The 12,117-nt window shown below is 39.9% G+C and overlaps 1 protein-coding gene across 3 annotated transcripts in view; it reads right to left on the reverse strand.

Annotated features, from left to right (window-relative positions):
• The window catches only part of C2CD3 (C2 domain containing 3 centriole elongation regulator), a 130,411-nt gene that overhangs the window by 58,347 nt on the left and 59,947 nt on the right, over positions 1–12,117 (reverse strand). For all 3 annotated transcript variants that reach the window (XM_079928274.1, XM_079928273.1, XM_079928275.1), the window contains 7 exons: positions 11,599–11,750; positions 9,110–9,356; positions 7,204–7,384; positions 5,077–5,260; positions 3,931–4,103; positions 2,710–2,833; positions 126–394 (listed from right to left, as the gene is read on the reverse strand). In XM_079928274.1, coding sequence (XP_079784400.1) covers positions 126–394; positions 2,710–2,833; positions 3,931–4,103; positions 5,077–5,260; positions 7,204–7,384; positions 9,110–9,356; positions 11,599–11,750 — 1,330 coding nt within the window. The remainder of the gene's footprint in view (positions 1–125; positions 395–2,709; positions 2,834–3,930; positions 4,104–5,076; positions 5,261–7,203; positions 7,385–9,109; positions 9,357–11,598; positions 11,751–12,117) is intronic.

The following is a 12,117-nucleotide window of genomic DNA, read 5'->3' on the forward strand; positions in this document are numbered from 1 at the left end:
TTCAGAAGTAAGTTGCAAATATGACTCCTCACCCCTAAACACTTCAGCATGTATCTCCTAGGAAGTGCTATACCATTCAAAACAGAGCCCTTTTTAATTTTAATTGTGAGTCATTTGGTGCTCACCTGACTTGGTATCTTCATGATAAATAGCAAAAGTAACTTCTGCAAACTCCAACAACTCTGCCAGGAAACAGGCTTCTCCACTGCAGTGCTGAGTTACCAAGTTACATGAGAATTCACTGTGATGGGAGAACTCAGGGCAGAAGGAACAGGCCACAGGGTGGGTTTGGCGCTGTTCTCCCTTGGGCAGGAAGGACAGATGAGTGGTAACAAAGGCATTGACCCCGACTGTGGCACTAAACTGCAGAGCAGGTTCCTGCTCAGCCAAAGCCCTGTAGGGGAGAAGGGTGGGAATGAGAAGGAGGTAATATCAGAAATCAGCTTGACTGCCTAGAAAACATCACCATTTCCACAAGGCCACCAAGAACACTAACCAACCATGTGTTTCCTGTTTAGGCTTCTAGCAATGTCACTATGTGTTTTCTTAGTAATCTTGATATTACAGTGTACGTGTATATGAGGGAGACAATATTCATCTGCCTACTAGAGTGATACTACAAGGACACTCCATTGTACTGGTCTGGCTTCTTGCCCTTTTTTCTTAAAAGCGCAACACAGACCCAATGCGGGACTTACAAAAAACTGCCTGCCATCTAATCTGACTTTCCCTGTAAGTTCCCAGAGAGAAAAGCAACTAAGTTTCTTATCCATTACTCAGTCTCTCTGAGGTCTACTGAGTATCGAAATTCCAAGTCCTTCTCTGTCAATTAAACAGTAGTTAATTTAACACCATGTTTAGGAATTCTGACCTGGGCTGGGTCTTACCCAGAACAGGTACTCCATTATACACAAGTTTCATGCCTCCATGGCCTTTGCACATGTTCTTCTCTTTGACCAGAATAGTCTTCAGCTTTCTTGGGCATTATGATCAACTCCTACTCTTCTTTCAAGACTCAGATTAAGATATTTTGAAGGGTCTTAAATGCCACGTTGAGCAAGCAGGTTGGACCTTATCCTGTTGTTGACCACCACCCTAAAGTGGAGTGAGTACAATCTAGGGGGTTCATAGGGTAAACTATTTGAGCATAGGAAAAAATTATTAAAACCTCTAGAGTTGTTATCTCATATATTAAAGTTTTACTACTCTCTGGTATATTTTATAGTGTATATATTAGTGTAGTAGTACATGAAGATGACTTATACATGAATAAGTATACACATATTTAGAGAGTATGCTAAATTTTTATTTTTTTATTAATAGGAATGTAAAATTAAAATTAGGAGACCACTGCTACTGACAATGAGAAACCATCAAGAGTTTGAATATATGGGAAAATATGATTAAAAAACTGCCCTGGCATCTCATTAACACTAAGATGTTCTCAAGCAATTATCGGAAAAGTCTATTTGGAGAATTTAGTGAGGAAAAATATTAATTAGACTGAACATTTTACCAGCTACTTCAGCGTCAGATCTCACACAGAAGTAATCCCATTAGTTATTTAGCGACTATGAAGTTAAAGGTAAATAATCTGAAGTTAAGGAGCACTTGCCTCTTTCTTGAATTCATGTCCAAAGTGAGCTAGTCTGCCTCAGGATCGTGATCTAGTTCTCCTTACTGGGCACCTGATACATGCTGGAACTATGCTATGTGGTGGCAGGGACAGAGAGGAGTTCAGGCAGTACCTGTGTCTGTAGGAACTCACAGCCTAGGTGAGGAAAACTCATGTATGCAAATAATTGAAACAGAGTGATATGTGCTGCAACCAAGGTGCTAAGAGACAAAGGACAAAGCACCAATTCTATCTATATGTAGGAGAGACAGAGGAAGGCTGCAAAGTCTTGAAGAAAACAGAAGCTTGTTTAGAGGACAAAAGGAGGAAGAACGTCCAAATTAGAGAGAAGAATGAGTGAAGATCTGAAGGAGGGAAGAGAGGGCCATGCTGTTTATACATAGAAACAGTGTTTCGGGCAGAGAAAATAGCAAGACAAAGGCCTTGAGGGGAAAAAGAGCATGGTGTGTTCAGAAGTAACAAGAAAGCCAGTGCCTGGGGTGGAGTGAGTAGAGCAGCAACTACCAGGAAGAGAGGAGGTCGTAAAGATAACGGGGTCAGGTCATGTGGGGTCTTACAGCCATTTTAAAGACTCTGGCTTTTACTCTGAATGAGATGGAAAGGCATTGGTGGGTTTTAAGTAGATGTGTGTCAAGACCTGATTTAAGTTTTCATAAGATCACTGGCTTCTGTATTGAGAACAGACTAAAGGGGAATAAGCTAGAAAAATAGGAGTTGGTACTCAGAGACTGAACATGAGAGACTATTGAGGAGGTGTAGTGGTGACTGGTCCTGGCATGGTTGGTGGGCATAGGGTCTGACCTTGGGAATAAGAGGGTAAGTAGGGTAGAGGATAAAATCGCTGGACAAGGTCAAGGAACTAAATTGCTAATAACAGTTAAAACAGCAAAATTTGCAAGTGATTTATTCACTTATATTCCTACATGCTTTCTTAAGAGAAAAAGAGTAGAGTTGTGTTTAATAAACTGGAAATTGTATGCAAGAAAGTTTTACGTTATTTGGGCATCACATATCATGTGGACTGCAGTGGAGAAAGGTTTGCTTTGAGAATTGCTTTTCTAAGGTGAACTTACTTGGCTGCTGCTTGCAAACCACAGGCTCTGATAATCTGGACTGAGATGCAGACAGCTCGGGCTGCAAGAACTCCCTCTGCTGTCCTTGGAGTACACCTGTACCTTAGGCCCACATCCAGTAAACCTAAAGAATGAGGGCAAAAGGAAAAATGAAAAGAAGGTTGGTTGGAATAATCTCTGTTCTACCAAACCCCAAGTCTAGTCAGGAAGGAAGGAAGAGGATAAACACTATAATCCTAATGAACAATATGGGGCCTTAGCAGTGAAACAATCTGTCTGTGGTCAGAATCACATTATATTATTGTACTTTAGGATTAATAAAGCAGAACAGATGTCACTATTTTCACTTTATATCCAAGAAACTATGGCTCAGAGATTCAACTGCTTGCCAAAATCACATTAACTATCAGAGGCAGAACTTAATCCCAGTTATTTTTATAGAATTGAGATGGACTCTAACCTTTCTTCTTTTTTAAACCTTTAAAAGGTTTTTGCACTCATATATTTCTGTCACCCTCCTACTGCCACCACCTTAAACACCTTTACATGCCATCCTTTTATAAAAATTCTATCACATTTCAGGGAAAGCTTTAAGGAACAACAGAACAAGCTGATCAGTGAGGGTCAGGAGGAACAACTCAATCTTAATCATAGCAAGATAAAACCTTTTGTATGGGCAGATACTCTCTGGTAAGAATGAACAGTAACTTGATTTAGAAGGCTAATTCTAGTTATTCATGATGTATCTGGAGGGTGGGTCATCCAGCTGGAACCATTAGGATATAATTGAAAACTCTAAATTCTAACTAATCCCTTCTAACTTTAAATCCTGACTTCTTCCTCCCTCACAGTGAATTCCCAGTTCATGCTGACTATATTCTTCCAATCCTACATCATGTTGCCTTGGAATAATAATTCTCTGAGTACACCTATATAAGACTTAGGTTTTATGCCATGAGGGCTTATCAAATGCTTGCTGAAGTTAAAGGTGAGATGAGACAAGCAACATTTATATACAGAGTCTACATAACTATGAATTTTCTAAAATTATATACAAAATTTGCAGTGTATATTCTACACTCTTTTTCTAAGAGAAGGTGTCTCATAGTTTTTATCAGATTCTTAAAAGGGTAAGTACTACAAAATGTGAAGAATCACTAATTTATGAGAGAAAAGGGATATTTATATATGCTAGGGAAAGATAAACTAGTCTTCAATTACCTGATGATTGGTTCCTTAGTTCATTCCTATTCTCAAGCCTGGGGGTTAAAGGGAGATTAAAGGTCTGTATTCCCACATCCTCACGGTGCTGCATGGTTACAATGGCACAGATCCTCGATAATGGCAAGGTTCCTTTGGCGACCATCTGGTCTCTCACATTAGGATAATAGTACCTGTAAGCCACAAAAGCACAAGCTGTCAGTTGAAAGAATAAGGTGGATGAATGATTCACGCTGCCCCAGGGATCAGCTTTCAGTATCTAGTTATCTTTGGTGCCTGATTGTTCTGTATTTCTGGTATACAGCTGTGGTTGTGTCTGGCTGGATTTACTGCCCATTACTTGGAGGAAGAACCCCATAAATTATACCCTGTCTTCAAGACAAAGCCCAGCTTCTCACAGGTTTTCTGTTTGAGGAATCTGCATCTGGCTTGGCCCTTTGGGAGTTGCCACTCCTGAAAGCATCCATCCTGCAGCACAAGTGGTTCTAAGCAGTGCAGTTCCAATCTCTTCTATGGCTTCAGGCCCATGCCCCTCAAATTTGAAGGGGTGATGAGGATCTGTTAGTACCTACTCTAGTTCCTCCTCACATTAAAATTATTTTAATTGGTTTCTTGGGGGTGAGGATGCAAAGGGGGAGGTTAAACATCTGTATTCATGCCATTATCTTTCCTGGAAATCTGCCGAAGTCTGTGCCATGAGTGGAATTATATTTTACAAAGGCCACTCTTCTGGTGGTGGGAAGAACGGATTACAAGAAACGATTCTAGAAGTGGGGAGACCAGTTAAGAGGGTATTACAATAATTTAGGCATGATATAGTGAGGGCCTGAACTATATAAGGCAGAAAGAGAAGCAGAAAAAAGGTGACTGATACATTTAAGTGACAGTAGGAGATAAAACTAAAACTTCTCTTCCAAATGTAAGTAGTGGTTAGAAGTATGAGATACAACTGCTCCCAAGAGCCTAATAACTGAACAGATTTCAGTAAAATCTGGACAAGAGTCATTATCAAACCTAAATAATATTAAACAGGGCAGAAGGGGGCTCTTTGCTTGCTTATAATTCAACCTGGGCTAATTAAGGGAAGGATGCTCTGTGACTGTGCACTTCCTTCCTCGGCACAGGCATGGGTTCTCCACACTGTACCTGCACCAGATTTCAAACTGGACTCCACCTCCAGGTACAAGTCCGTGTGCAGAGAAGGCACTGAGTAGGAGCCTTTGCACTGGAATTTCAGCTGGCAACAGGAGAGAGTGACGGTGCTCACTATTAAAGATGGGGTCTGGAATGCAGAGTGTGGTTGCAGATCTGAAAGGCTTCAGAGTGAATCCTTTGGAAAAGAAAAGCAGTTCAGAATAATCCAACACATCACTTAGTGTTTTACAGGGACTTCCCTGGTGGTCCAGTGGTTAAGAATCCACCTTCCAATGCAGAGGACGTGGGTTCGATCCCTAGTTGGGGAACTAAGATCCCACATGCCGTGGGGCAACTAAGCCCGTGCATTGCCAACTATTGAGCCCATGCACCACAACTAGAGCCCATGTGCCGCAACTACAGAGCCTGCACGCCCTGGAACCTGCAGACCACAACTAGAGAGAAGCCCACATACCGCAACGAAAGATCCCACAAGCCGCAGCTAAGACCTGACGCAGCCTAAATAAATAAATAAATAAAAGAAGTGTTTTATATGTAGTTTTACAGTATGTTAATATTCAGTATTGTTCAATTTTATCCTCACAATACTCCTGTAAAGAAAACAAAGCAGGTATTATTTCTCCTACTACACAGATGAGGATATGATACCTTGATGTTACATAGTCAACCCAAAGGTCTTAGAGCTAGTAGGTCACAGACCTGGAACCGGAATCTGTATCTTCTGACTGTATTACTCCTACCAAGGTCCATTTCCCTAGCAGCTCTGGTCCCCTGAGATGCCATGGTAATACAGAAGAGATTCCTTTGTTGGTAGACAATGTGTAAGAGTTCCAACTTCTTCACTTCCTTACCAACCCTTATTAGTCTTTTTATTTTATTTTATTTTTGTGGTACACGGGCCTCTCACTGCTGTGGCCTCTCCCGTTGCAGAGCACAGGCTCCGGATGCGCAGGCTCAGTGGCCATGGCTCACGGGCCCAGCCGCTCCGCAGCATCTGGGACCTTCCCGGACCGAGGCACGAACCCACGTCCCCTGCATCGGCAGGCGGACTCTGAACCACTGCACGACCAGGGAAGCCCTAGTCTGTTTAAAAAAAAATTATAGCCATCTCAATGAGTGTGAAGTGGTATCTTGTGGTGGTTTTGATCTTTATCCCCCAAATGACCAATGATGTTAAGCATCTTTTCATGTACTTATTGACCATTTGTATATCTTTAGAGAAGTGTCCATTCAGATCCTTTGCCCATTTTTAAATTGGGTTGTCTTTTCATTACTGATTTGTAAGAGTTCTTTATATCAATATATCCCGGATACAAGTCCATTATTTGAACCTCAAAACCAATACTGGCAGCACTTTCACGGTTATTCAAGGACATGCTCAGAATAGCAGACAATTTGAGTCACCCAACTTGCTCATTCCCAGCTGAGATCAAACAAGGTGACACTCTGTCTTCTTGTTTTAGCTCTCAGAGATGACCAGAGGATGGGATGGCAAGGGACAGTGCAATGTAGTGCAGGGGCTCTGGCTCTGTGGCCAGTTGGACAGTGTTTGAATGCCAACCTTGGCACTTGTTAGTGGGGCGGCCTCAGCCATTAACACTCTGAACCTTGTTTTCTCTTCTGTAAAATAAAGAAAATAGAATCTATGAGGATGAATTGTTTTAGGATTTAAGATTATGATCTATGTGAGATATGTATATGTATGTATTTCCCCCAGGAGCAATGGTTTTGTATTCTCTTAATTCAGTGCTCTTGATGACTTTATAGAATATAACTACAGTGGATAATGAGAATCAACTGTATGTTAATAGATGATAAGAGTGAGTAGGCATGTAAATGATACAAAATGAGACAAAGTGTAAATAACTGATGGACCTAGGTAAAGGGTATACAGAAGTTCTTTGTACTATTTTTGTAACTTTTCCATAAATTTGAAATCAAATCAAAATTAAATTAAAAAACAATTTAAGAAAAGTAAAAACTCAGGCTATCTCCTGTACTGCCCAGGTAAGGCTGGAAATACTGAGGAACATAAAACTGACTCAGGAAAAAAAATTCCTAAGCACATTCAATAAAAGAGCCACACAAGAATGAGAAAGCCTAATCTCCCAAACCTACCATTTTCAAGGAACCCAGGTCCTTTCAGCACACTGGGTTGCGAGTCTTGAACTGGAAAGTAGTACTGGACATAACAATCTGCTTCTCCCCAGACTGTTGCCTGAAGAGGGGCGAGCCCTTTAATCTTGTCTATAAGGAGTTCAAAGTGGTGCTCCATCAATCCATTTCCTTGGTCCCCTGCCTATTAAATGAAACAGAGATGCTGGGGAGCTTTAAAGAGTAATTTGTATAGCGTATTCATGCTTCTCTATGAAGTCTGAGAATAGATGAAGAAATAAGTATAATTGGCTGATACTAGAACAGATACTTAATTTTCATTGTGTATAAATCTCACAACTGTTCACTGTAATCAGATCAGGCAGGACTTACTCTAGGCTGTGAGACTGGGTCAATATTAGGAAATCCATAAATGTAATAGAGTGCATTAATAGAGGAAGGAGAAAAAGTAACTATCTCAATAAAGGCTAAAAAGGCATTTGATAAAATTTAATCAGATGTTCCTGATTCTTCGTACACTAAAAACAGAAGGCTATTTCCTTAATAGGATAAAGAACACATATTTGAAACAAGTTTTCATTTATTATTATTATTATTATTATTTTTGGCCGTGCCACATGGCATGTGGATCTTCCCTGACCAGAGATCGAACCCGTGCCCCCTGCACTGGGAGCGTGGAGTCTTACCCACTGGACCGCCAGGGAAGTCCTTAATTATTATTTCTAATGAAGTTAGGAATAACACTGAGACTGTTTATTAATGGGGAGGTAGTGAATACACTGTTACTGAAGGCACTTCTACTACTAATATGATAAATATATAATAGAAAAAGTTTAGAGTTTGTAACAAATAAACAATAACAAACAAAACAAAACAAAAACAAAAACCAATAACCTACTAATAGGTATTTTCTTAATAGTTCTTTCTCTGTTAGAGACATCAAATTTGTCATTCAGATTAAAAAACATAACATACTTAAATGGTGTGGACACTGAGACTTGGCTATACTAATAAAGACATCAAATGTAAGATAGAGGAGGACATGATACAGTGGACTTAGAGTCAGAAGACCTGTGTCTGAACACCAGTTCTCCCATTCTTAGCTGTGTGACCCTGGATGAGTAACATAACCTCTCTGATTCTGTTTCATCACCTAAAAAAGAGAATGACAATGACCTACCTCATGTAGTTGTTAGGGGAATAAACATGATAAAGTATATCAATGTGCTTTCTCAATTGAACAGCACTGTACAGAACAAATAACTTTTAAGTTATTAGTAGAAAAGCAAGGAACTTCACTTTAACTTTCCAAAATGGATTTGGTCAAGAAACAGAATACTTTGCTGGTTTACATTTCGGATCACTCTTCATCTCCATCCCCATTTTTTCCCCCAGATTACCTTTTCTTTTTTTTTCATTAAGACTATTTTTTTAGAGCAGATTTAGGTTCACTTAAATTTTTTTAAAAAGGCAATTTAGTAAATTAGAGGATTAAGATCTGGTTGTCCAATTACATTTTCTTTATAAATTCAAGGAGCTCAGAAGGACACAGGTATCCATTTAAACAAAGAAAGAAAAATACCAATGATTCTTTTGAGCTACAGCAAGCACTGAAGTGCAAGCATGTTCTTTTGTTAAGCCTTTCACTATTGAAATAAGAATTTGGGGCAATGGTTTCATTAAAACACGCAAGATAAAATGAGATTACGGTGCTTGAAATTTGCTAAGAGAGTAGATCTTAAGTGTCCTCATCAAACACACACAAAAGGTAACCAGATAAAATAATGGATATGTTAATTAGCTTGATTGTGATAATCATTTCACAGCATATGCATGTATCAAAACATCACCTTTTAAGCCTTAAAATAAGATTATGTTTTTTGTAAACAATCAAGTGTTTAGTTACTACCATAGCAACAGATGCTGCAGATGGCTGGTCCAGGAGATGGGCTGGCCTGGGGTTGAAGGGAGGAAGTGTTCCTTCTTCATTCTTTAATCTTTGCAGTGCTATTATCTGATCTGAAGAACCCATAGCTAAAAAGACTCGAAGACTCCCATTTTGGTGGCCTGAGAACATATCAATCACAGGCATGTAGCTGTCGACAGCAACAACTGGATACTGAGCATCAAGCAGCAGGCGAGAAATCTTGGGATCTCTAAAGGGAAAGAAATTGTGCACGAGTAAGTAACAGTCATCAATCATGTCATAGAGTTGCTTCATTTCTTACTTGGCTTGTTTTCTCAGTTTGTTAAAATGGATCTACAGGGACTTCCCTGGTGGCACAGTGGTTAAGAATCCGCCTGCCAATGCAGGGGACACGGGTTCGAGCCCTGGTCCGGGAAGATCCCATATGCCGTGGAGCAACTCAGCCCATGTGCCACAACTACTGAGCCTGTGCTCTAGAGCCTGTGAGCCACAACTACTGAAGCCCGCGCACCTAGAACCCGTGCTCCACAACAAGAGAAGCTTCTGCAATAAGAAGCATGCGCACCGCTACGAAAAGTAGCCCCTGCTCGCCGCAACTAGAGAAAGCCCGCGTACAGTAACGAAGACCCAACACAGCCAAAAATAAATATAAAAACAAAAAAACACAAAGAAAACAGTATACCAATCCCTCAAAAAAATTTTTTTAAAAAAAGGATCTACAACTATAAAAGTAATTGTGGTTCAAAAAAATATATGATTCTATCCATAATCCATCAAATAAAAATGACCAGGCAGATAAGTTCCAAACTCAGCAATTCAACAGGCGGGGGGCGGGGCGGGGGGGAATGTGTCTAACTTATCTCTGTACCATCATGGCCCCAAGGCTTGCTGGATAGCATTATTTTAGAGGTAGGCAGTGTGCTCAGCTAGAAAAAGTATAGATTTTAGAGTCTGGCAGATAAGATTTGAGTAACATTACAAATAATATCGGCCATTTACTGAGTACTTACTATGTGGTAAGCACTTTACAATGTTTCTATAATCCTTCTAACACAGCAAAGGTTGCTACTATCCACTATTCACAGATGAGAAAAAAGTCCAAATGCTCTTCATTACACCATGCTGAATCTCAGATCTGCCTCTTACTTGCTCTATGACTCTAAGTTATCAATATAAGTTTAAAAAGTCTGTTTCCACATCTGTAAAATGTAGGTAATAAAATTTCCATCAAAGGGCTGTTGTTAGGACTAAACTGAGATAACAAATATAAAATACCAACATGATAAGTGCTTAGTAATTGATAGCTATTATCACTTTATGCTCTCTCGGCAATGAATGGGGTCTAAGGAAATGAGAAGGAAAGGGGAATACCAGACCAAACTAATACCACAACAAAAAAAGGGGAAAAAGCCAAAAGCTTACAGCTGACAATGACATCCATGATTCCAGCAGCACTCCTTAGCCTGACCAGGCTTCCCAATGTTACCATCATATAAGTACTTAACTGTTCACTGAAGGCTTACCCGTTTATTTTCTCACTGGATCCTCACAACTGCTCCAAGAGGGAGATAGGAGATCTGTCATCACCCTCATTTTACAGATGATGAAAACAAAGCCAGAGAGGCTGACATCTCCAAGTTAAATAAGTTTCCTCATTTGTATAATGGAGATAATGACAATACTTCCTGGGGTTATAGAAAGGCTCACATGACAGTGAGCCATTTCCATAGACAGTGCCCACAACAGTGCTCTTTGCAAAATGTAAAATACAGCATTTAAAACACAGAACCATGAGAAGGCTGAAAGAGGTCAGTTCTAAAATAATTAAAAATCACTATCTTGAAACAAAAAAATGAACAGTCTGTACTGAGGATAGAAATAATCTTCAGATAAATCAATACCCCATCTAGGTTTTGAGTAGTGGTAAGTGAGGTACAGCAATCAAATCTGAAGGTCTAAGAAACAATGCACAGTACAGAAATCTTGCAAATGGCTGATGTGAACAATACTAACTGAAGTTTGTGCCAGAGAGATACACCAATAGTATTTGAGGTGATAACTTGGCAGCTGAGTTTCTTGGTGAGGAGAGTGGACTACAGAGCCAGACTCTCTGGGTTCTAACCCTGGTTCCACTACTTACAATATATATGACAAGTTATTTAACTTCCCTGTGCCTCTGTTAACTCATGTGTAAAATAGGGGAAATAAAATTTACCTGCCTCATGAAGGACTGTTGTGGGGATTAAAATGACTTGATGTATGTAAGGTTCTTAGCTTAGGGCCTAAAACATGGAAAGCAGTATCTGTAATACTGCTATAACATAGGAGAAAGAGTAGCAACTGTGGTGAAATTGAGAAAAGTCCTCCAAGGAATTATTGGGTTGTTCATGTTTGCAAACCACGAATATTCCTCTTCAGTTTATACAAAGTTAAAGATGTAAAAAAAGAATACTTCAAAAGGTCCTATTTACTTGAATGACATGTAAAACTGATGGAGGGGGAGTTTCACCAGCCCGAGCAGCTTGTCCTGTCCTGGGCTCCGCACCTTGTTCCAAGTTTCAATTACCATCACATTGTTCTTAAGCCTTTCCAGGCATTTGGAAGACAGAGAGACAGGAATCACCTGGGGAGAGGAACAGCCAGAAAAAAAAACAAAACAAAACTCCACATCTGAGACAAAGTATTAATTTATACTTTTATTCAACAAGCATTTACTAAAGCCTATCTGTGTGCCAAGCACAGTGCTAGGAGCTGAAGACGTCAAAATAAAACCCACTGTTTTCCTCAGTCTAAAGCCACAGTCTTGTGTTAGAGACAAACACATAAAGGCCAAATACAAAATGGCATGAATTCTCTGAGGACAAAACTCATATAGATAGGGCTTCTGGGACACAGGTAGGAAAAGAGGATATTCAGGAAATGCAAGTAGCTGAGCACAGCTGGACTATCTAGTGTGAAGAGTGGCCTGAGTTGAGACTGGAGAAGTATAG

The sequence above is a fragment of the Stenella coeruleoalba genome (assembly GCF_951394435.1).
Source record: "Stenella coeruleoalba genome assembly, chromosome: 8".
In the NCBI taxonomy this organism is placed as follows: domain Eukaryota; kingdom Metazoa; phylum Chordata; class Mammalia; order Artiodactyla; family Delphinidae; genus Stenella; species Stenella coeruleoalba.